This window comes from Nilaparvata lugens, chromosome 12 (assembly GCF_014356525.2).
Source record: "Nilaparvata lugens isolate BPH chromosome 12, ASM1435652v1, whole genome shotgun sequence".
NCBI lineage: Eukaryota > Metazoa > Arthropoda > Insecta > Hemiptera > Delphacidae > Nilaparvata > Nilaparvata lugens.
This window is the reverse complement of record NC_052515.1, coordinates 31,467,596-31,495,062: the sequence shown is the minus strand read 5'-3', so window position 1 is coordinate 31,495,062 and position 27,467 is coordinate 31,467,596. Positions and strand designations below refer to the sequence as shown.

The 27,467-nt window shown below is 33.9% G+C and overlaps 1 protein-coding gene across 2 annotated transcripts in view; it reads left to right on the top strand.

The window, feature by feature from the left end:
- The window catches only part of LOC111048581 (lutropin-choriogonadotropic hormone receptor), a gene marked incomplete in the record, with an annotated part of 72,678 nt that overhangs the window by 26,035 nt on the left and 19,176 nt on the right, over positions 1-27,467 (top strand). For both annotated transcript variants that reach the window (XM_039439348.1, XM_039439349.1), the window contains 13 exon segments: positions 1,980-2,051; positions 9,229-9,375; positions 11,200-11,271; positions 11,887-11,958; positions 12,385-12,453; positions 13,845-13,988; positions 15,161-15,301; positions 16,434-16,499; positions 18,360-18,503; positions 20,816-20,887; positions 22,512-22,840; positions 23,805-24,002; positions 26,573-26,767. In XM_039439348.1, coding sequence (XP_039295282.1) covers positions 1,980-2,051; positions 9,229-9,375; positions 11,200-11,271; positions 11,887-11,958; positions 12,385-12,453; positions 13,845-13,988; positions 15,161-15,301; positions 16,434-16,499; positions 18,360-18,503; positions 20,816-20,887; positions 22,512-22,840; positions 23,805-24,002; positions 26,573-26,767 — 1,721 coding nt within the window.

The following is a 27,467-nucleotide window of genomic DNA, read 5'->3' as shown; positions in this document are numbered from 1 at the left end:
TCGAAAAGCCTTAAACATCTACCCTTCACCAATCTCCCTTCTCTCTCTCACTCTCTCTCTCTCTCTCTCTCTCAACTTATTTTTACTTCTTATTTATTCTCTCTTATTTTACTTTATCAATTTTCTGTTTTTTTCTCTTTAATATTTATATTGATTGAAACTTTTACAATATTTCCATTAATAAATAAATCCTTAGTTTAAATAACGAAATTAACGTTTTGGTAGAGAGTTAGTGGGGAGGATATTTTTAATATTCTTTCCGAAGAATGGACATTGATATGTCCAAAGCTCCGCCAATTTATGTAGATGCATAACAATATGATTATTATCTATAGTTATTATATTACAAATTCCTTTTTCATATCATATACAGTTCAATATTATTTTCTTAGTCTATATTATGTAAATTCATCGATAATTTTGCTGTATTGTAAGTTATTGTATATAAGTGTATATAAGCCAGTATATATTGTAATCTACATAAATAAAGTACTCAATCAATCAATCAATCAATCTCTCTCTCTCTCTCTCATCTCAAAATTTTCTGTTCTTTAGTATTGTATATTGTAATTATTACTCAATCAATTTCTAAAATCTTAATTAAATCACACCCTAAAACGTTTGTTCCATTTTTCTATTTGAATCATTAATGTAATATTCTATTCACTATTACTCATTCCAATATCATCCATCTTATCCATTCATCCCATTTCCAAGATTCCAATCACATATTCACATGTTGTAATATTCCCAACAGCCCTATTCCATCACAACCCGGTCGTGTGTTGATGGTAAGGATATTATTTTATATCCTTCTTAGAGAATCGACAATAATTATTTGTTGAAACACCGCCGATTTATTAAGTTCAGCACATTATTATATTATCGTTATTCTAATTGCAATTCTATAGTTATTCTCATTGATTAATTATTTATACTTTGTGAAATTCGTTGAATAACTAGCATTTTCGTCATTTAATGTAAATTAGTGTATAAGCCAGTAAATATTATAACATACAAAAGAAATCTAATCTAATCTCTCTCTCTCTCTCCCTAATAAAGGCATATATAATCAATCAATCAATCAATCTGTTTGGTAGAGAGTTCGTGGGGAGGATATTTTTAATATCCTTTCCGAAGAATGGACATTGATATGTCCAAAGCTCCGCCAATTTATGTAGATGCATAACAATATATTTATCTATAGTTATTATATTACAAATTGCTTTTTCATATCATATACAGTTCAATAATTATTTTCTTAGTCTATATTATGTAAATTCATCTATAATTTTGCTGTATTGTAAGCTATTGTATATAAGTGTATATAAGCCAGTGTAATATATTGTAATCTACATAAATAGATTACTCAATCAATCAATCTCTCTCTCTTTCACTCTCTCTCTCTCTCTATCTATCTCTCTTTTGTAACATACATAAATAAAGAAATCGAATCTAATCTAATCTCCCCCTCCTTCTCCTTATCACTCTCCCAGCAACCCAAACCCAAATTCAAAATCGGGGTCTCGGGGTCTTAATTAAATTCGAAGGTCAAATGCTTTCGATAATAGTGTTAATAGCCTCTACCGCCATTAAAACATCTTCTCTCTGATGAAATGGATGTCATTAAAATGAAATGGATTTTGGGTTTAATAGCTCATCTCTGTGTTGAAAGGGGTGTTAAATATAAACAGAAGGGAGAGGAGAGAGATAGTAAACATCAAGTACAAATTATACTGGACTAGCAGGTAACCCGTGCTCTGCAAGGGTCCAATGAAAAAATTGACCCACTGACATCTTGAAGAATGAAAAATATTTTTATAACCATCCTCGGTAAATTGAGAATCAATACGCTAAACTTCAAGTTAATCAGTCGTGATTATTCAGACGTGATGATGCGTCATTCGTGTAATTCCTATCCCCTACATGTATAAACCGATTCTTTCCTCTATTATATTTTAGATTATTCTATTTTTCAGATCGTTACAGAACTGCGGTTTGGCGGAAGTGCCATGGGAGACTTTCCAGCCTCTCCGGCAGCTAACTTCACTGTGAGTTCTTCAAGTCTAATCTAATTTTAAGATTAAATTAACCCCTTTCAAGTCATATTCAAGTCAATTTATCAATATTTCAATTTTTCTAGATAACCAAGGATATTAACGACTCCTAATTGAACTTCATTTTCAAACTTCTTTCAAGAACACTATCTATTGAAGAAACTGATCAATCCTGTTTCGAATAGGCTACAATCCAATTAACTCCAATCTCTTCATCTCTAGTAAGGTCCACATTATAACGCCAATGTTAGATTAGCAATAGTACTGCTATCCTTGTCTATCATTCAACAAAGTGGATAACGCTATCTCTTTCTCGCTTTGCTTTGTTGCCAGATCGTCTTTTAACAATGTAGAATTAATAATTATTTAACAAAATATTTCATCTTAATTATTAAAATTCATTATGAAATTATAATTTCTTGCTTGATAAAATATAATTGATTACTTTAGACGAGAATGAACAGTTAATATTACATCAATAAACCTGTATCAGCTACATTTTATAGAAGGCATTGACAAGAAGAGGATCGGCAACCTTGTTCTCCTATCTTTCTCCACTGCCATTATAACGTGGACTTCACTATAGACAGATAATATTAAATCAATAAACCTGTATCAACTACATTCTATAGAAGTCATTGACAAGACAGAGGATTGGCAACGTTGTTCTCCTATCTTTCTCCATTACCATATTATAACGTGGGAATCATTATAGTTACTTTTGCAACTTGTGCCTGAGATTTGTTGTAATTTAAACAGGTCTGTGGTAGAACAAAAATGAAATATAAGTGTTTTGGAGAGTAAATGCGTTACAAAGATTGACCGCTACAGGTCACAGTACCTATGTAAGTTCTCATGTACTTTTAACACGCAACGTGGATTTTACATCAAAGATTTTCTCACAAAAAAACGTAAATAATGTACAATATCGTCGTGCTCCATTGATCTTAAGGCTGTTGGCCTTTTAACTAAATTGCTTTCCCTTGTAGAAAAATAGAGAAAATATGGTTGGAGCTGTAAATATTGATTAAATTTGTAACTCTCGTTGGTTCTACTATGGTGAGGTTTACGTTATAATGGAGAAAGATAGTTACAGTGGAGAAAGATAGGAGAACAACGTTGCCAATCCTCTGTCTTGTCAATGACTTCTATAGAATGTAGTTGATACAGGTTTATTGAAGTCATATTAACTGTTCATTCTCGTTTAAAATAATCAATTATATTTTGTTAAATAAGAAATTATATTATGTTTCATTCATTTCATAATGAGTTTTCATAATCAAGAATGAATATTTTGTAAATTAATTATTAATTCTACATTGTTAGAAGACGGTCTGGCAACAGAGCAAAGCGAGAAAGAGATAGCGCTATCAGCTTTGTTGAATGATAGACAAGGATAGCACTCTACCATTGCTAATCAAACACTGCCATTAAAACCTGGACCTCACTATAGTTTTTGTGTTTGGAGGATATTAAGATTTAGAAGAATATAAAAATTGAGAAGATATTCTTCAGAAGAGTTTGAACTTTTCACTCTAAATGAAAGGGTTGTAGTATTGAATAATTTAATCAGAAAGTCAGAAAAAATTCGTTCCAATTTAAACTGTTTCTCTCCTGATCTCTACCAATTATATCTAACAATGTTCTGGTAGAGAGTTAGTGGGGAGGATATTTTTAATATTCTTTCCAAAGAATGGACATTGATATGTCCAAAGCTCCGCCAATTTATGTAGATGCATAACAATATAATTATCTCTAGTTATTATATTACAAATTACTTTTTCATATCATATACAGTTCAATAATTATTTTCTTAGTCTATATTATGTAAATTCATCTATAATTTTGCTGTATTGTAAGCTATTGTATATAAGTGTATAAGCCAGTATATATTGTAATCTACACAAATAAAGTACTCAATCAATCAATCAATCAATTATATAACATGGTCCGTAAAAACAGGTCATATCTTCCGGAATTTTTCAGTTATACAGAGTGCGGCAGCAAAACTTCCTTTTCTAAAATGGACGCTATTCAGTCAGCTGATGTGGTAGTAGAGCAAATTTGGTCTCGTTAGAGAGGCCAGATCATAAAGTTTTCTTCCCGATATGATCAGTCGCCATCAGTATTGGAACAATGAGAAGCCTGCATTTGCCGTTGAGACCTATTTTTCGGGCGGATGTTCTGTGATCACAACCCACGAAATCGCTTTAATTTAGCCCCTTTGGCTACTGTCCCGGTCCGCTACTGTCCCGGTCCAGAAATCAATATTGTTACGTGGGTCACTAGGTTCAGACAAACTGCAATTGCGACAAGACGAAGAACTGACGACAACCTGAGAACGTTGAGGCAGTGAGAGTTTCAATGTTGAGATCTGCGCAGAAACATGCGTCTGCTCTTGAACTTTCCGATCGTTCTGTGAGACAAATTCATCACGATGATCTCCTCTTCCATCCATGAAAGATGGCAAATGTGCAGGAGCTTTCTAAACGTGACTTTAATTGAGGGAGCACTTTCCAGGACGCCTCATCTAAATTAGAAGCAGTTTGGAGTGGCCAGTCCGACCTCGCGATTTGAATCCTTGTGATATTTTTCTATGGGAGCTCTTGAAATCTCTTGTTTAGATGGACCGTTCAAGGAAGTGACCAATATCAGGGAAGAAATTGCTAACATAACGCCTGCAATGCTGGCAGGAGTCATGACAAACGCCAGAAATCGGTTCACTCAGTGTATTGATTGATTGATTGATTGATTGAGTACTTTATTTATGTAGATTACAATATATACTGGCTTATACACTTATATACAATAGCTTACAATACAGCAAAATTATAGATGAATTTACACAATATAGACTAAGAAAATAATTATTGAACTGTATATGATATGAAAAAGTAATTTGTAATATAATAACTATAGATAATTATATTGTTATGCATCTACATAAATTGGCGGAGCTTTGGACATATCAATGTCCATTCTTCGGAAAGAATATTAAAAATATCCTCCCCACTAACTCTCTACCAAAGAGAGGAGAGAGTGTATGGAGAATTTGGGACGTCACCTTCCTGATTTGATATTCAAACCTGATTGAAACAAAACTTTTATGTGTCTACATATCAAAAATAAATACAAACTTTTCTGATCCATACAAAGAGATCTATTCACTTTTCAAAAAAGGAAGTTTCGCTGCCGCTCTATGAAAAATACCATGTAAAGAATTGAATTCCAAGTGCAGGAAAATAAGCCAGTCAAGCGAGTTTTTAATAACAATGAGATTCTACGATATTCTACCAGGTTCTGCAGTGGTAATAGCCAGTCTACATTCGTTACATTTATTATGGGGTGCTTGAGGGGGTGGCGGGAAAGGGATGGCACATGAGTGTGGATGACAGTTTGTTTTCAAGAGTCGGTTTGGGGGAACCGGGGGTTGAAACCACCCCTTTGTTCGGGGAGAAGGGAAAAATGGGCAACCAACTTTTTCCACTTGAAAGTTTGCTCGCTTTATGGGCAGAGCTCTCAGTTTTAGAGCACTGCTCATGCGCAGTGAGGTCTACAATGAACTGCCAGAATTGGTTAAATGGGGGTTGTGTTCTGGAGAATTCTGACAGTTTGGAGTGGGTTTCACTGTAGGGCTAATAACCTAATGGACAGAAAATAGTTGATGGGACATTTTTGAGAAATGTTGCTCATTTTGGAGAGAGATGAGCTTGTAATAATTCACTTCTTGACTTGTGTACCACTTTGTAATAAATAATACATGTCTCAACTAGTCTTGAGATAGCACACTGTTAGATGAGTAGAGGTTATCTAATAAATTAATTCATCAATGTAAAAACAACTAATAAATTAATGATAACAATAACATTATTGTCACTATAGTGAGGTCCACGTTATAATGGCAGGGGATTGATTGATTGATTGAGTACTTTATTTATGTAGATTACAATATATACTGTCTTATACACTTATATACAATAGCTTACAATACAGCAAAATTATAGATGAATTTACATGATATAGACTAAGAAAATAATTATTGAACTGTATATGATATGAAAAAGCAATTTGTAATATAATAACTATAGATAATAATTATATTGTTATGCATCTACATAAATTGGCGGAGCTTTGGACATATCAATGTCCATTCTTCGGAAAGAATATTAAAAATATCCTCCCCACTAACTCTCTACCAAATAAGGGGAGAAAGATGGGAGAACAACGTTGCCGATCCTCTGTCTTGTCAATGCCTTCTATAGAAGGTGGCTGATACAGGTTTATTGATGTAATATTAACTGTTCATTCTCGTTTTAAATAATAAATTATATTTCATTAAGCAAGACATGATATTTTTCTATGATTTCATAATTAAGATGAAATATTCTGTTAATTAATATTATCAATTCTACATTGTTAAAAGACGATCTGGCAACAGAGCAAAGCGAGAAAGAGATAGCGCTATCCGCTTTGTTGAATGATAGACAAGGATAGCAATATCATGCTAATGAAACACTGCCATTATAATTTGGTGTAACCATAGGGAAATAAACCATAAGAGTTATCTTTTCTCTATATACACTGTTTCCTTATAAGGAAACTAAAACTCTGTACTCCTAAATAATGCAACTATAGTAAGGTCCACGTTATAATGGCAGTGTTTGATTAGCAATGGTATTGCTATCCTTGTCTATCATTCAACTAAGCGGATAGCGCTACGGTATCTCTCTCTCCCTTTGCTCTGTTGCCAGACCGTCTTTTAACAATGTAGAATTGATCATTAATTTACATAATATTCCATATTAACTATGAAAACTCATCAAGAAATTATTGAAAAATATAATTTCTTGCTTGATAAAATGAAATTGATTATTTTAAACGAGAATGAACAGTTAATATTACATCAATAAACCTGTATCAGCTACCGTCTATAGAAAGCATTGACAAGACAGAGGATCGGCAACGTTGTTCCCCTATCTTTCTCCACTGCCATTATAACGTGGACCTCACTATAATTATATACATATTTCTCTATGAACGATTTCCCCAACGGTGCAGAGGTTGAGAAGGATAGAGCTATCTGCTTTGTCTGCAGACAGATAAGGATAGCAAATCAATGTTGAATCAGATGCTGACTTTATAACCTGAATCTCACCATACACATAAGATCCATTCACACCCACATATAAACAGATATACTGGTGTAGAAAGTATCCTTTATCCCACAAATATAGGTATAATAGACTATGATATAGTTTTCATGTATTCAGTAGTAATAATGTAGCCCTTGCGTGAAGCATAATGTATTACAACAACATATCATATGCTAAATAGATAATATGGCTTTTACCCACGGCACCTCATATTCCACAGTTTTGATACATCACTTTCCAGCATGTTACTTTGAAAGTATTCAGTAAAGCAACCGTGTTGTGCTATTCTAACATTACCACATGTATTTATTGAATTTTGCAGTAAATTGGTTGTATTAATACTTTAAATAATCTTCTTCAATGTTGTTTTCTATCACGAACTGCTTATTATTGAATCACTTTTTACTTTCCTTTCCCTATTACCATAGGTAAGGAAAGTATTGCTTTCCGAAAAAAATTAAGGTACCCCAATTTCTAAATTTCTATACGTTTCAAGGTCCCCTGAGTCCAAAAAACTGGTTTTTGGGTATTAGTCTGTATGTGTGTGTGTATGAGTGTATGTACATCTGTGTACACGATATCTCATCTTTCAATTAACGGAATGACTTGAAATTTGGAACTTAAGGTCCTTCCACTATAAGGATCAGACACGAACAATTTCGATCAAATGCAATTCAAGATGGCGGCTAAAATGGCGAAAATGTTGTCAAAAACAGGGTTTTTCGTGATTTTCTCGGAAACGGCTCCAACGATTTTGATCAAATTCATAGTCATCGATAAGCTTCATCAACTGCCACAAGTCCCATATCTGTAAAAATTTCAGGAGCTCCGCCCCATCAATGCAGATAGATTCCCAATTATCAGGCTTCAGATACAATTGAAACAAAAAAAATCAAGTGGAGTAGATTGAGCATGAAAATCTCTACAATTAGTGTTCAGTAACATTTTCACCTAAATTTGAAAATAAGCTTTAAATTCGAGAAAATGTGATTATTCAATTGCAAATTATTGTTGATTCTATTAAATCATTCACTATGAAGAGATAGCAGACCTCATATGTGTCTCCAGCGTTATTGCCCTGTCACCAGCTGGCTCAAATCTTTGAATAGTAGACTTGAGATGCGCGGGTACACTAGCGTCAGGTGATCAATTTTCATAATGGCAAGGAAAGTTGTGTGAGTGCGCCACACCAGATTTTTGCTATTTAAAAGAACGTCTAGCTGTCAGAATTTTTTACAATAATGAATTAATCACTCACTGTGACAACAGGATCTTTAGGCACGTCCGCCATTTTCCTGGTTGTACTCATAGACAAGCAGAAGGATAGGACAAGTAGAACAATTTGAAATATACTCCCAATTTAAAAGCATTAGACAATGTATATAAAGGGTCGGTTTCCGAGCTCGGGATTTGGCTAAGTTCTGGACTTTAAACAGCTGGAGTAAGAAAATTGGCTTTCCAAAACGGGGCGCAGTCGCAGTCGTCATTGTCAAAGTCACGTTTGAATTAAATTCCAAAAAACTAGACAATTAAAATCAAAATAAAATAAAGAGAAAATATTGTAAAGTTTCAGCTATTTTGAATTATTTAATTTCGTCAAGGAAAAACGTTTCCAATTACAGAAATGAGAATATAAAAACTGCAACTACTGTTATAAAAACTGCGACTACGCCCCGTTTTGGAAAGCTAATTTTCTGACTCCAGCTGTTTAAAGTCTAGAACTTAGCTAAATCCCAAAACCCAACCTAACCTAACCTAACCTAACCTAACTTCAAATCCCACATGCACCTGCCGAAAGATCTCGTTGTCACAGTGAATTCATTTATTTTGAAAAATTCTGACTGCTATTCGTTCTTTTTAATAGCAAAATGTGATCAACTTCCAAGCTCTCAGTGACTACTATAAGTTAAATATTGAATTCTAATTGCAGTATCATCCTTCTAAATTCCTAATTATCCAGTGGATAAAACTGACATCTATTTATTATTTGTTTTGTTGTTTGTTTGTTTGGTTGACAGACAACTGGACGGCAACGAGATATCTCAGGTGGAGGCGGTTTCTTTTGCCGCCCTAGGCAATTCTCTGCACTCGCTACGTCTGGAGGGGAATCGACTAACTGCCCCTCCTACTGCCGCCCTGGCTACGCTGCCGCACCTAGAAGCACTGTAAGTATTCATTCATTCATTCATCATTTTATTCATTTACTTACAATGATAACAGTTATTACAATAATTTTCAAAGATTTTATTACAATTACCTCCAACTGCCACCCTAGCTACGCTGCCGCACCTCGAAGTACTATCAGTATTTATTCATTCAACCACCCATTCATTCATCTATTTATTTATTCATTCATTTATTTATTCATTCAATAAAAATATATATTATTCATTACAATAATATATTTATTAATTACAATAACCTCCCAATGCCTCCTTAGCTATAGTGAGGTGCACGTTATAATGGCAGTGTTTGATTAGCAGTGGTATTGCTATCCTTGTCTATCATTCAACAAAGCGGATAGCGCTATCTCTTTCTCGCTTTGCTCTGTTGCCAGATCGTCATTTAACAATGTAGAATTAATAATTATTTAACAAAATATTTCATCTTAATTATTAAAATTCATTATGAAATTATAATTTCTTGCTTGATAAAATATAATTGATTATTTTAGACGAGAATGAACAGTTGATATTACATCAATAAATCTGTATCAGCTACATTTTATAGAAGGCATTGACAAGAAGAGGATCGGCAACCTTGTTCTCCTATCTTTCTCCACTGCCATTATAACGTGGACTTCACTATACACAGGTTTACTTAGACAACAGCCTACTTGTCTCCACACAGTAATATTTTTGAATACCACATTATAGTCTATAAATTAATAATTAGTAAAAGTAATAATAAATTTAACCATGACAATGAATAATAAGAGCCCAGATTATAAAATAATATAGTGACAATCATTGCCGTAAATCTATTATAACTATTTATTTATACATTGATAGATACGATATAATTCTCAACTATGAATTATTGGGGAAGGAACAACAGGCTTAAAGCCCAAAACTCCACCTTTTCCAAATATTTAGATAGAAATTGTCCAAAAATAGGTTAAGTTTATGATGATAGATATAGTTTCATTGCTACCTTGATCATATTTTTACTTTCCTTGCCCTATAACCATAGGTAAGGAAAGTATTGCTTTCCGAAAAAAATTAAGGTACCCCAATTTCTAAATTTCTATACGTTTCAAGGTCCCCTGAGTCCAAAAAAGTGGTTTTTGGGTATTGGTCTGTATGTGTGTATGTATGAGTGTATGTGCGTCTGTGTACACGATATCTCATCTCCCAATTAAGGGAATGACTTGAAATTTGGAACTTAAGGTCCTTTCACTATAAGGATGCGACACGAACAATTTCGATCAAATGCAATTCAAGATGGCGGCTAAAATGGCGAAAATGTTGTCAAAAACAGGGTTTTTCGTGATTTTCTCGGAAACGGCTCCAACGATTTTGATCAAATTCATACGTAAAATAGACATCGATAAGCTCTATCAACTGCCACAAGTCCCATATCTGTAAAAATTTCAGGAGCTCCGCCCCATCAATGCAGATAGATTCCCAATTATCAGGCTTCAGATACAATTGAAACAAAAAAAAAGTGGAGTAGATTAAGCATGAAAATCTCTACAAATTATGTTCAGTAACATTTTCACCTAAAATTAAAAATAAGCTTCAAATTCGAAAAAATGTGATTATTCAATTGCAAATTATTGTTGATTCTATTAAATCATTCACTATGAAGAGATAGCAGACCTCATGTGTGTCTCCAGCGTTATTGCCCTGTTACCAGCTGGCTCAAATCTTTGAATAGTAGACTTGAGATGCGCGGGAACACTAGCGTCAGGTGATCAATTTTCATAACGGCAAGGAAAGTTGTGTGAGTGCGCCACACAAGATTTTTGTAAATTTTTTGTTTTGCAGGAATCTAGGCAGCAACCTCATCTCTTCCATTCCAGTCAACTCTTTTCCAGATCTTGGAAATCTCATCATTCTGTAAGTCAAAATAAACATATATTGGATTAAGTTCTGAAATAGAGAAGGCTGGTAATAATTTATAATGAATACATTAATTATTTGAAGAAAAGTTGGTGAAGGATGTCATTTTTCTTGAATACCTTATCAATCCTTACTTATTTGTTTGAAGTTCAAGAAATAATTTGTCATAAGGCTTATTATTACTTTTTGTGTAGTTGAGAAGTTGATATTGTGGTAACTATTCATATCAAATAAAAATACTAAGAAATTGTCAAAAACTACAGATTTATTAATACTTAGAAAGACCGGTTTCGGTTGTTACACCATTGTCAATCTCCGATAAACTCCTCTCTGATAATCTTGTTATTATCTCAATCTAGAATTAGTATAATTTTTTCCACTATATCAATAAAATTAATTAGTCGTGAGTTTTTCTTGTATTAATATTATCATAGCAACATCACTATTATTTTTATCACAGCAATTCTTCCAAACTCCTACAATATGGTACTATATTCAGACCTGAAAAATTTACAAAATACGGTAATCATTCACTTCTCGCATTAAATTATTTGATAATCTAGATGTGAAGTCTTGATTATGAAATGCACGTTTCATATTCCAATTTTTCAGGTTGATGAAACGTAATCAAATTTCAACCATCGATGAAGACGCCTTCTCTAATCTTACTGCTCTAAGAGTACTGTAAGTATATCTTAAATATTTTAATTGAATTTATAAATTAATCATGAATAGTATTTGTAAGTGGCTAAAATTCCAAGAACAAATACAAAATAATCACAAAAAAGGATGAGATTCCAGGATAACAGATTGAAGTGATACAAATGCTAAATTTTTTGATGAACTGTAAACTTAATTTGAAGTAAAAAGTTTTTTCTGTATTCAAGACTATTCAGTTTTCTCAATCTAAATATTTATTGCTAGTGATTCATCGATAAATAATATATAAAAATGGACAAGATAGTAATAATATCTCAGAAATAAATTAATAGCTCAAATCAATCCTTATATTGAATTATTTTTAACTGTATATCATTCCAAATATTTGTTATTCATTTGAGTGTTTTTCAAATTTGTTTCATTCTATTGTGATATTTTTCATTTTTGCAGAGAGCTAGATGACAACCTATTGACTCACATTCCTATTGCATTGACAAAGCTGACATCTCTTCAAGAATTGTAAGTGCTGACTTTCAAGCTATGTAACTTTGTTAATTTGCACCTCAAATCATTTTTCTTTAGCTCAAATGATAGAGAATTTTATTTTCTACAAAAAAGTTTCTACAAAATTGAGCTACAATGCACTGTTTGAACGTTATAGACAAGAAACATAAGTATTACCTGTAAAACAGTACTGATTTTTCAACTTTGCGGCTCTGTAAATCCGTAAGTTCAAACTTTAAAATAGATTTTTGTATGTAAAACGATAGGAAAATTAATTTCCTACAAAAAAGGATTCCTGTAGAATTGTCGTAAAATGCATTATTCAAAAGATATACCCAAAAAACTAACGAAGCTACCAAAAGAGGCTGAAGCTGTGCCTGTCATAAAAACCTGTGAACTGGAATGAAATCTGAAAACCAAGGAGCTGACAGCAGAAATTGGCAAGTGAACGCTTTTGCGCTTTCTAGCGTCAGACAGTGGAACTACAATCAAGCTTGTTCTGAACATCACTTCAGTTTTCTTGAAATTACTGACTTATTATCAGTTTATTGAAAAATGTCAGGAGATAAAAGTTGTAGAGCTTGAAATTATCTATCGATATTTATCATAACATCAGCATCTTAGTGATTAATAGAGTAATTATTTAGAAATTGGTATGTGTAAATAGCTGAAGTAACTAATTTCATGTGATGCTTTTCAATGAATTGTGATGCAATCTGCCCTTTAATGAAATAAGTATTGAATGGAGTCAAAAGAAAATTATCTACAAATAATGTCCTTTCACATTTTTTGTCAAAATAATTAATAAGGCCGTTATTTTTAAATAACTGAATCAATGTATGATTTCTGAGAAAACTTTAGTTCCGTGTTGTACCGCTAGATGATAGAAGCGTTCAGTTTTTGAATTCTCCGCTCTGTCTTTCATCTGGGCTCTGCCCTTCTATCCTTTAATTCAGATTTCATGGCTGTGAGAATTTTCAATTTACTTTCCTCATTTTCTACTATAACTAGTAAACTGTGCTTTCTTTATCAAATTGTAATTATCACCTGCACAATGTTCTTCATGAATTACATGATAATTCAGGTCAGTAGAGCTTCTTTTATAAATAATATTAAATTAAACCTATAAACTAACCTAAAAACTGCTTGTCTGGTCTATTGGATTTGTTTACAGTTTAAATATTTAACTTCAAACATTATGCCTGTTATTATTCTCTTATATTTTGAGACCAATTTTTCATATTTTTGTTATGAGAGCCTAAAGAATTAGAAAATAATCATAAGGCAAACTATAGGCAAATTATGTAAAACCATGCTTTGATACTTGGAACCATCACCTGTTTTCAATTATTATGGTATCAATTTTCACTTTTATTAATTTCTATTAATTATTTTTTGTTTTTTAGATCAGTATCAGGCAATCGGATAAAATTCGTGGCCGGCGGTATACTTCAAAGAGCTCCTTCTCTCTCACTCCTAGAGCTGAAGGGCAACCCCTTGGTTGGGGTCGACCCTCTCGCTTTCTCTGCCCTGCCAAAACTCAGAAAATTGTAAGTTATATTTCTTGTATACTATCAAAAAATTTAGTTTATAAATACAGTTTATTTTCTTTAAAAAATTGTCAATAATACGTAAATATATAACAAAACGTATAATTTGTTCCTTGAAGCTATGCTTTCCTTTTTCAATTCCTATTCAATGACAGAGCCTAATGTAGACTGCTATATCTTTTATTTTATGGCAAATAGAAATATTCTAGTCTGATGGGCAAAAATAAAACACCAATTCCTCTTATGGGTGTCTTCATACTCCGGCAGAATGCTAATCTGTAAACACTCCCAAAAGAATTAATAGCATCAATAATATTGGCATTATGTTTCCGCCAGATCATAACTGAAATTATTCTGGAAAGCAGGATGTTTCTGGGTAGGCCTATATCTAGAAAGAGTGACCCCAGCATAGGCAACAATACAGTTTCGAAAACTTGGGTCCGCAATTTTATAAACAAATTATCAACCTCAATAGAGACTATCCGTGTAATTCTATACTTTAAATAATGTTGTAATTTTATGCTTTAATGAGAAAAATAACCTTCAGTTTTTGACCAAGATAGAAGGCTGAGCCAATGGGTCTTACCTTCCCAACATCATTCTTATCAGTGAAAATAGAATAGCTTATTAGTCTCTTACTATAGGCCATGCAAACCTTTGCTGCATGGAGCTTTATGTCCAATGTTATTTTATTAGAACAATAGGAGCACATGGTTGCCGTTTTTATGCTGACACTATCAAAAAGGCAGCTACACTCTCTTTTTTGCGCTTTCTCTCACACAATTATTTCACAGGCTCTTTGGATTCTGTGAAAATTGGCAGCACTGTACTCCATAAGATTGATGCTGCAAACTAAGAGTATTGTGCTGCTTCACAGACTATATGTGCTAAAAAAATAATGAGATAGAAAATAAATTGTCATTTTTACCTAGTGCGGCCAAAATATTCATGACAAATTTCGATCAATACATCATTTCTTTCTTGAGATAAAAAATCCCAAGTGAAAAAAAAAACAAAATGGCAGCTATTTTTAACCGCTGAGTTTTGGACACTTGAAATACGAAATTTGTATTCTCCTATCATCCAGGAACAATACCCTAAAATGTTCGATACTACTTCTGAAACACCCTGTATAATTAATATTCTATTATTTGACTAATTTTGTTTGTCAGGATCCTATCAGAGGCACGTGAACTGAGGGAAGTGCCGTGCCTGAATGGGACTACGGGTTTGGAGATTCTGCGCTTAGACCGCGCCAGCATCACCTCAATTCCGTCATCCCTTTGTCACACCTGTCCAAGGCTAAAGAGTCTGTAAGTAGACCATTAAAACACAATTTTTACTTTTTAACGTTTCAAGTTTCAAGCTTTTATTGGGCCAGTTGAGCATAGAAGTTATATATAGCCATGTCACAATTCACATTGAAGAAACATACAACAAATACAATAGACAATAATAAATAAAAAATATAAGTTAAATTGGAATAAAAAACGAATGCTGACCTGTTAGCATAATATATAAGCTTAGAGAGAAGATAGCATAAGAAGATATTCCATGGTATAGGGCGTCTATATTCCAAATTCCAATGTTAACTTAAGCCGATAGTCCTAGTGGTTCTTTTTCATAAATCTATGTGACGCTGGTAGTCTCCCATACTGTGTCGTTCTCACACTCTCACCCGGCCAAAACAGTAATAATAGACAGTATTCGGCTTGAGTTAACAAAACATCGGCTTCAAATTGGGAACATAACACCTATGTCATGGGATATCTTCTTATGCTATCTTTTCTCCATGATATTAAGTAAGTAAAAAGATTTCCAACTCGGTGTCATCCTATAGTGAGATACTCTTGCCAGTGGAAAAGAAAGGAGAGCAATTTTGCCACTTCTCTGTATATTGAGATCCAGGCTATAAAGACAGTGGAAATCACAGAAATACAATGTTGCCACCTCTGTTTCCACTGCCTTCTAAAGTAGATTCAAGTTATCCTAGAATATCTGATCTAGTATTAATGCTTAATAATGATCAATCATATCTCAAATATGTCAGATTCACCTCATGAGTTAGCTATATTCTCCTCAATTAGCGTGAAAACAATTTAGTAAATTTGCGGAGTTAAACAAACAATAGATCTATCTGTTTTGTCTAGTGACAGTCAAGGATAGCAACTCCAATGTTAATCAGATTCTGACTTTATAATATTGAACTCACTGTAATTTGTCATCTTACACACAGAACTGCTATTCTGTGGCTGGAACTCCTCACTGTAATGACATCCTAGAATAGTTTCAAATACAATTGATGAACTAAAGATAAACCATGAAATTTTGGAGTTCTATTTAACGTTTGATCATACATGCAACAATTTCCGACTATCGTTATTATATTGTAAATGTCATTCAATTTTTATATTTTTAAACTTGATATCAAAATGTTTGTTACAGAGACTTCAAGTCCAATAAACTTACCAGAGTTCCTGACCTTGGAGGATGCAAAGATTTGCGTGTTTTGTGAGTACTGTAATATTATAGACTAAACAAGTTAAATTTAAACTGTATTCATAGACTAAGTTAATGTAGACCAACCAGGTTGATGATCAATTTAGTTGTTTTTTTGATGGTGTACTCAGAAACCCATGTTGGAAATTAGGACTACATTTTAAATACCTATATTTCATTGAGCAAACATGTATTATATAAATAATAGATGCTGTGGGCTGGATAGAAGCTTGTATTTCTAAGGAAATAGTCAAACTCATCAACAATTTCAAAAATCAAAAAGGCTTTTGTCAATTATTGCATTTATTCAGTTTTATTTTTAGAAATTCTATTAAATCTCATTTTCCAGAAAATTTAAAAAATTCCTAAGCTTTTTTCAAATAGATTATTTTGTTTTGACTCAGGGCTTGGTGAGATATAGTGATTTTTATTTATAACTAGCAAGAAATTCGTGCTCCCCAAGGGTCTATTTTTAAAAATAGAAAGGAAAATAAAAATCTTAGTACCCTTTTTGAAATATTTAATGACAACATGTTTCGGACATTGATGCCATTTTCAAGTGATATGGAGTAAATAAATAAATACTGCTAGAAGATTCGTATTTTGATCATATGTTAGTGTATTCATATTAGTCTATTTTTAAACTTGAAAACTTGACGTAATGAAATCTTGAAGAATTGAAATCAGGCCTATAACCATCCTCGGTTAATTAAGAATGTACTGTATATGCATTAATCAGTCCAGTTGTAGCTCAGACGTGAAATAGTTATTTGTGCAACTAGTGCGCAAAGTGACAGTTTGCTGCACCAAAAGAAACGTTTACGCCCGAGCCGTAGGCGAGGAATGGTTTCTTGACTGCAGCAGAGGAACTTTGCGCACGTATTTCACATTAAATTTTTCCTACAGTTACCATTGAATATGAAAAGTGAGAAATTATGGGTAAAATTGCCTGAAATGCATCAAATGTTTTTTTGTGTAATTTTATTATTAATAAATACGATTGAATAATGTAGTAGTAAATGAATGAAGACGGCTGTCACTTACGTGGTGGCTGTCGTCGAACTCGGTGTCCTTAATATTATTATAACGTGCACCACAACACTATAGCAGCCCAGTCAGTGCAGTTACCAACTTAATTTTGATTTTGCTGCACTGGTGCTCCATATAACCTACTAACTATTTTGCGTTGCCATGTTGCAAATCTGGAGTGCAGAAAAAATCTTCCCGCACTAGAGCGGAAAAGTGATTCTTTGCGTTCTGTAATCAGTGCAGGAATGGCCACTTTTCAACGTAACTGTAGGAAAACATAATTTTCCTTTCCCGTACGTGTTTAAGCCAGTTCTTTCCTTTATTATAGTATAGATGTAAACTCATAGATGTAGTCGAATATCTTGAATTTATTTGGAGAAAAACACAGATATGTTTCAACACCTATAGCACACCACTGAAACATGTTCCATAGGATTTGAAACATGTTTGCGTTTTTCTCCAAATATTATTTATTTATTTATTCATTTATTGTATAAAATACTATAATCATAATACAATTATGACATTGGAGGAAAAACTAGGCTGAGCCTGTACTATTTCTCTCCAAAAATTTTGATAAAATGTTAATGTTGTCCAAAAGATAAAGTTATGTTATCACACACTGCTTCGTTACTTGATTTTCGGTCCAGGAAAGATGATTTAAAATTTTTAAGGTTGATTTTATACTTTAAATGAATCACTGAATGTATCACAATAAATTAAAAACTTAAATAAAAACTAAATAAATCTGTGATATTTGAATACATGATTGTGTTTTCAATAAGCGCATCCAGCTACTTACATCCAGTTTTGTAGGGATTGAATCATTCAATTGTTTTTCAGAGAACTGTCAGGCAACCAGATCAACTCGCTGGCTGGGCGTCCGTTTGTGGGTCTGCATCAGTTACACGACCTCCTATTGGCTCACAATGTCATACCCTATCTCCCACCTGACGCGTTCACGGGGCTCACAAGGCTGCAAGTCCTGTAAGTATGGCCAATCAACTCAAAAATGAACTTCTATTAAACTATAGTGAGGTCCACGTTATAATGGCATTATTCAATTAGCAATGATATTGCTATCCTTGTCTATCATTCAACAAAGCGGATAGCGCTATCTCTTTCTCTCTTTGCTCTGTTGCCAGATCGTTTTTCAACAAAGTAGAAATATAATTAATTAGCAAAATATTTTATCTTAATTATGAAAATTCATTATGAAATCATCGAAAAATATAATTTCTTGCTCGATAAAATATATTTGATTATTTTAAACGAGAATGAACAGTTAATATTTTATCAATAAACCTGTAGACTATCAGCTACTGTCTATAGAAGGCAATGACAAGACAGAGGATCGGCAACATTTTTCTCCCATATTTCCTGCCTGCGGAGGTTAGCGGACTCAAACCTGCGCTATCTGCTGTCTTGTCTGCTATTTTTTTCTAACCTACTACTACTAGCATTGAGTTAACTCAGACTTAGCAAATAGCAGGAGTTAGCGAATAGCTTGACTAAATAATCAAATATATTTTATCAAGCAAGAAATTATATTTTTTATTATTACATAATGAATTTACATAACTAAGATGAAATATTTTGTATTTTTTAATTCTACATTGTTAAATGACGATCTGGCAACAGAGCAAAGCGAGAAAGAGATAGCGCTATCCGCTTTGTTGAATGATAGACAAGGATAGCAATAGCATTGCTAATCAAAGACTGCCATTATAACGTGGACCTCACTATAGTCTTGTAAGTGAAAAACTATGCTTATCTTGGATTGTGTCGTCATCCAAATTTCGAAGAAAAATAGCACAAGGATCGCCTTATTATTTAATCTACCAATGTTATCACATCAATGTCATTTGTATCGTAAATGAATAAATAAATTAATAAAAGTACCATCATCGACCGAACGAAGTGAGGTCTAAGATTCAAGTCGACGGTTTGGCATTTTTCTTAAAGCTTAAATGTTTATATGTTGCGCATTTACGGCGAAACGCGGAAATAGATTTGCATGAAATTTGACAGATATGTTCCTTTTTTAATTGCGCGTCGATGTATAATACAATGTTTTTTTGGAAATTTTGCATTTCAAGGATAATATAAAAGGAAAAAGGAGCCTCCTTCATACGCCAATATTAGAGTAAAAATCAGACTATAGAATTATTCATCATAAATCAGCTGACAAGTGATTACACAGATGTGTGGAGAAGCCAGTCTATTGCTGTATTTCCATAAGGTCTATAGTTTCAATCAGGTACTTGTGGATGAGAATACTTCGTGAGGTCTACTGTTCACAGAACTACTAGTTTTAATTGATGTTGATTATCTTAAGACCGGTTCCATCAATCTTTATCAACACATTGGAACATGGTACGCTTCATAAGTGTGCACTTGAATTATTTTTACAGTGAGGTCCACGTTATAATGGCAGTTGAGAAAGATGGCAGGGGAACAGTCTTGTCATTACCTGCTTCTATCATAGAGAACCAATAGTGTAAGTAGATATTCCATGGTGTGATGATAAAACAGCTGTAATATTTATAATCTGTTATCTCTGTTACTAAGACACATATTTAATGTCGAATAAAGCTCGTGTTGAGTCCAATTCTATTACACATGGTATAGGGCGTTTATGTCGCAACCTTTACTGTTATCTCAAGCCGATTACTGTCGACTATTGTCGATTTTTACTGTTGTCTCTGGGTAAGAGTGTATGAACGGCACAATATGAGAGACTACCAGCGTCACACAGCTTCACAGGAAAGAACTACGTGGACTATCGGCTTGAGATAACAGTAAAAGCTGCGACATAAACGCCCTATACCATGGGATATCTACTTACGCTATTGTTTCTCTATGATTCTATAGAGGGTAGCAGATATCGGTATATCTAATGTAATATCAACTGTTCTTTCTTGTTTAAAATATACAATTATATTCTATTCGCCAAGAAAATATATTTTTCATTTACTTGATAATAAATTTTCATAATTAAGATTGAATATTTTTGTTAATTATATTTCTACATTGTTAGAAAACCATCTGACAACATTGCAGAGCTCGAGAAGGATAACGCTATCTGCTTTGTCTGCAGATATACAAGGATAGCAACACCAATTTCAATTAAATACTGCCATTATAACGTGGACCTCCCTATAGCTCCAATTCTCTCCATATCGAACTTGACTTGTTACCATCAGCTTTAATCTATCGTGATCAATCAAATACTTGTATTTTATTTTTACCATTTTTATTTCTATTATATAAATAGTATAATTTCATATGTTTTTCAGAGATTTGGAGAGTAATCAGATCTCCGAGATACACCCAGAGGCTTTCCTCACATTTACTCAGCTCGAAGACCTGTGAGTTTACCTATTATTCATTATTTTACATACAATTATTTTATTGAAAATAAATCAAAAGTTTTTCATCAAAAGTCGACTATAGCCCTATTTATAACCAAGTGTTCTGAACAAAGCTCAGGCTAGAGCTACTAGAGGACTGTAATTTACTATTTAAATAATCAAATACAAACAAGGGGGAAAATTTAATCTTCAATTTGAGCCAGGTTATTTGTACAGCTAAACTCTGCATTAATGAACAATAAAAAAGAGCAAAAACTCACCAGATTTAATCCAATCTTGTCTACTTGCCCTTCGAAGCCTTTATTAGGTGTTTTGGTCAGATTCAGGGAGGAATGAAATCTGGGAAAAAGACAGGTTTGCTTCCGGGCAGCCTTTTCACGTTCAACTTGCAGGCTCTGTATTGTATTTTGAACAAAGCTCAAACTGATTCTTTATAAATTCAAATCCGATTCAAATTAATTCAATTTAACACTATTTACGCTGTTATACTCATAATTCACACACACTACACTCAAACAATTATCTACAAGAAATTTCCGATCGAAATTACATGACAAAATACAAATTGGATCTTGCACAACAACGGGGTGACAAGACAAGAACGACTGAACTAGGACGACTAAACAAGAATGACTGGGCTTTTTTTCTCGACAAGCCAAACAGCTGGACGGTCGGCACTGGTGCCAACAAGCCTGCTATTGGCAGAACTGTAGTCAGGGATTTGGCGCTACAATTCGAATGCTCTGGCCAAACCACCAAGTAATGAGAATGCAAAATCGAAGGGCCGGTTTCCGAGCTCGGGATTCATCTAAGTTCTAGACTTCAAACAGCTGTATGTAGAAAATTTCTCCACACCAGGATCGGATGTTGTTTAGCCAAGAAATTTTTCTTCTATCTAGGCCCCTATTTTCAAAAATCTTTCCTTGGAGAATCACCTGTAATAGAGAATGGACTATTTGTAACCTTATCTAAATTTGGGAGAGAAATAGCAAAGGTTACCCTATTTTTTTCTCTCCCTATCATTATGATGATGTACTTATTGTATCAATCAATAAAGAATGAAGAATTTCAAGCCGATTTCCTGTTAACTCAAGCCGATATAACTATAGAATACTGTCTATTATAAGTGTGTTGTTGGGAATGTGAGAGTGTAAGAACGGCACAGTATGAGAGACTACCAGCGTCACATAGCTTCACCAAAAACAACTACTAGGACTATCGGCTTGAGTTAACAGTGAAAATTGGAACATAAACGCCCTATACCATGTCATATCTACTAAATTTGGGAGAGGAATAGCACAAGGTTACCTTATTTTTTCTCTCCCTATCAGTTTGATGATGTACTTATTGTATGAATCAATAAAGAATTAATGGTATTTATAATTATGAAGTATTTCCATATATTGAATTTATATTAATTCATATTTTCCTGTGTTTTTCGGATGTAATCTCGGCAACAACGCATTCTCAGAACTTCCCACAGCCGGCTTAGAGTGCCTCCTTCACCTGAAAACCTTCAACAACGGCCATCTGAGGGACTTTCTCCCATAGAATCCCTAAATACGTATTTTATATCTTACATTATAATTTTTTAATCATATTTTTCTGTATTTTTCGGCAGCAATCTCGGCAACAACGCATTCTCAGAACTGCCCACAGCCGGCTTAGAACGTCTTCTGCACCTGAAAACCTTCAACAACGGCCATTTGAGGGACTTTCCCCCGCCCTCTGCCTTCCCCAGGGTGCAGTCGCTTGTGCTCTCCTATGCCTACCACTGTTGCGCCTTCCTGGGGCCTCCAGGCGGGGGCCAGGCGCCCCTGCAGGTGGGAGGGCATGCCCCGGGGGCCAACAGGGGCACGCCTCTGCATGAGTCCGTGCTGTTTCCGACCGATAACGAGTTTGATATGACGCTGTGGAACTCTAGTCTCACTGATATCTGGCCGCAGTTGCGTAAGTCACTAAATAGTATTAGATTTCTTCTTTTGTCTTCATCCTACTTGAACTGTTGATATGAATTATACTAAATTGTGTTGTTAACTTACGAAAAATGATTAGTTCCTTATCAGATCACACGCTGTACACGTGTACTTTTACAACATTACTCATGGTTTTCTTGTTTGTCGGACGCGTTTCTGGCACTGAGCCACATCCTCAGCCTACAAGGAGTAGCTAGGTTTGTTACGCGTCCGACAAACAAGAAAACTATGAGTACTGTTGTAAAAGTGCAAGTTAACAACACAATTTAGTATAAATAATATTAGCTTCTGTTCCATAGACAGTTTTTGTGTAGTTGAGAAGTTGATATTGTGGTAATTATTCATATTGAATGAAAAAAACTAAGAAATTGTCAAAAAACACAGATTTATTGATACTTAGAAAGACCGGTTTCGGTTATTACACCATTGTCAATCTCTGATAAACTGTTTATCTGTGTACATAAATCTGTGGTTTTTGACAATTTCTTAGTCTTTTCCATTCAGAATAGACAGTTCTTTGTTGTTGATTGTTTATTTCAACAGAAATTATTGGTTTGAAGGTAACCAGCAGGGTATAATAATAACAAAATTAACAGTTAATAGAATAATACATATTAAAATATTAATGAAAATAATATGATAACACTATACTTTCATCTTTCAGTAGATTATGCTAATCACTTTGCAAGTTTGAGTCGAAAATGTTGGTATACATACAAAGGATTAGCCTGGTAAAGACGGTATCAGAATTGGCAACTCTATAGTCCCATCATTTCCTCTGACTTTATAACCTGAATTTCACTATAGACAACACCAATTAATGTTTGTGACGACGTATTTTCTGTTTGAATTGCTATCAATTAATATTTAATTCAATTTTCAATTAATAATTTAGTTATTAATGCAAGAAACTAAACCGACATTTTTTTGTTGCACAGAGAACCTGAGTAAGAAGTTCGGCACCCAGATCAACGAGTTGTGGGACAACTTCGGTTCGGATTTCACCTATCCGGGCAACCTGCCCGCCTATGTCGAGGAGTACTTCGAGGAGCAGGAACGGACAGGTGGTGGGGGTGCTGTTGCCGAGGGAGGTTATGGGGGAGCTCCGGGGAGGATTCATTGTCTTCCTGCCCCCGGTCAGTTTATTTAATTTATTTCAATTTCAATTGATTTAATTTTAGTGTTACAGTGTAACTTGGTATTGCGGCCTCGGCCATAGTGTCAACATTGATATAACGTCATCTACTTATAGGTCCCGCTAAACTATAAGTAATTTACTTTTTGTGTAGTTGAGAAGTTGATATTGTGGTAATTATTCATATTAGAAGAAAAAGACTAAGAAATTGTCAAAAAAACCACTGATTTATTGATAATTAAAAAGACCGGTTTCGGTTATTACACCATTGTCAATCTCTGATAAACGGAGATAATCTCTGATGTTTATCAGAGATTGACAATGGTGTAATAACCGAAACCGGTCTTTTTAATTATCAATAAATCAGTGGGTTTTTGACAATTTCTTAGTCTTTTTTTTTTAATATAAGTAATTTACATTGTGCACGAAAATTACAGACTTGTTTGTGCAGTAGGACTTCCTATAATAGAGCTTATAAGTTCTGAATTGTCATTTCCATTTTTGTACTTGACATAAGGGTCTATGTTTGTTTGTTTATACTCTATTTTCATTTTCAGACTCGAGTTTATTTATAGATAAGATTCAGTTAGGCCTATACATAAATATGATGAAGTATGTATTTCCCAATTCACCTTCATTAAAAGTGTGTTTTTAATTTTAAAAGCTATGTTTTCTAATTTTTCTCGGTTTTGAATTAAGATCCTGAAACATCTTTTATAGTATAATTATTATTTAACGAAAATCCTAAAAAATGCTGTAAATCACCCCGAAGACTTCTGCTACTGCAGACATTGACAACAGGGTTCTCTATTTAATTCCATCTGTAACCTGGTTGGCCGCTATGGCTTCGTATAAAATGAGCGCTGCTATCCAGAGATTGTCAGTTTGGTGTAAGGGTAAGCATTCCTGACTAGCAATTGGGAGGTACCGGGTTCGATTCCCGGGCTGGCAACTAATTTTTGGATAGTAGTTCTCATCGAATTTCCATCTAGCTGTTAACCCTGTTGTCAATGTCTGCAGTAGCAGAAGTCTTCGGGGTGATTTACAGCATTTATTTAGGATTTTCGTTAAATAATAATTATATATTAATTAGCATTTGAATAAATGCATTCTCTATTTAATTTCATCTGTAATCTTTTATAGTGTCACTCTGATATAGCTTCATTAAATGTGTAATCCCTTGAATGACGTTATAACTAAGTTCCATTGTATTCATTCTAGGTTTATACTGTAGGGTGAGGCGGTGAATAGGGTTACTTTGAAAACCCTGCAAATTGTTCAATTTTGTTGTGAATGCATGAACCTATTAAACGCTTATCATAATTAATTATCTCAATATCAGCAAGTTGAATATGGAATGATAATTTGCAAAATGTCGAATGTTGATACAAACATGATCTATTCATACTAGCATAAAATAAAATATGTGCGCTAGACGATAGTTGTAGTTACAATACTTAGAAATAGCAGAATATTTACATACATTACAGAAGAATAAAATTAAAAAGTGTGATGAAGTGTTAGATTAACTTTGAAGTTTTTCTCATATTGTTCTAAAATAATAATTGAAAATAGGATACAATTTGGTATAGTGAGGTCCACGTTATAATGGCAGTGATTGATTAGCAATGTATTGCTATCCTTCTCTATCATTCAACAAAGCGAATAGCGCTATCTCTTTCTCGCTTTGCTCTGACGCCAGATCGTCTTTCAACAATGTAGAATTAATAATTAACAAAATATTTAGTCTTAAGTATTAAAATTCATGATAAATTATGAAAAATATAATTTCTCGCTCAATAAAATATAATTGATTGTTTTAGACGAGAATGAACAGTTATATTACAACAATAAACCTGTATCAGCTACCGTCTATAGAAGGCATTGACAAGACAGAGGATTGGCAATGTTTTTCTCCTATCTTTCTCCACTGCCGTTATAACGTGGACGTCTCTATAAAATAAAACTTTTGCGCTAGCCGATAGTAGTTTATAAATAGTTGGAAATAGCATAATATTTACATACAGTACAGAATAATAAAATGAAAAAGTGTGATGAAGCTCTAGATTAACTTTGAAGTTTTCTCATATTGTTTTAAAATAAGAATTGAAAATAGGATATCTCTCTCTCTTCTCTCTTGGGTTAACAGCCGTAGGATATACAATGTGGTAATCAGAAATGACTGGCTATGAATTTTTAGTTATGTTTTAGATATAAATAGATTTATAGATAGATATATATTACGTCTGGTTGGCCTCAACCTTAGACCAGTTATAGAATAGACACGGCCCATTGTATATTCATACTGAAAGTCGATGAAGCTAACATCTACTGCCAAATCACCATATCGTGATGTCATCATCGGATAGAAAACAATGTAAACAAACTCTGCAGAAAAGTTTTCTATCCGATGCTGACGTCACGATATGGTGATATGGCAGTAGATGTTGGCTTCAGAGGCTAGACTTCCCAGCGTGTCTATTCTATAACTGGTCCAAGGCCTCAACGGTGTCAGATAAGTTAAAGTGATAGCAACAAGCGAGACACCATTATTTTTTCTTGTGATTGCAGGTCCATTCCTGCCTTGCGTGGACCTTTTCGACTGGTGGACTTTGCGCTGCGGCGTGTGGGTGGTGTTTCTGCTAGCCATGCTGGGAAACGGCACAGTTGTGTTTGTGTTAGTGTTCAGTCGCAGCAAGATAGATGTGCCACGCTTCCTCGTCTGCAACCTGGCAGCGGCTGACTTCTTTATGGGCGTCTATCTCGGTAACTGCAATGCAAATATAAATCTTTGATTCATTTCGTTGCCTTCAGAGTCGCACTTCTAGCTTTATCAGATATCAGCCAGAGGAGTTTGCCCTCTGGAACCCTTGTCACGTAAAAATATAATTTCTCTAATAATTATTAAGTATCGGGGCACCGAGCTTTGCTCGTTATTTATTTATTGATAAACAGAACTCAATTCTTTAAAATGATTGGGGAAGGACTTACGGGTACAGCCCAAAACTGTTTCTTCCCTGAATTTTGATTTATATACTATAAATATTCCAAAAAGTAGGTTATGTTCCATACACTTGAAATTTTCAGTCCAAATATTTGAAAACATAAAAGTTCTAATTTAGATTGTTTATATACCAAATTGAATAACAAAATAACACTTACTAATCACTTAGAACTGTAAAATAATGATTAACTTTGAATATTATGATATATACCATCTCATGTCAAAAAATCAGATTACTACATTTTGATCGAGTCAATTAAAATTTATAGATTTCTCGCGAGATACGGTAAGCTAATTGATTACACAGCTGATCTCCCACACAGGCAAACGCATCTTCTGTTGTCATCGATAGACGACGAAATCATCATCTGTTTTTCCAAGGATGAATTATCTCTTTCATGTCCTTCAGCGAGTTTTCCCAGGGATGAGACCTAGTGCAATCGAATTTTGATATCATAAACC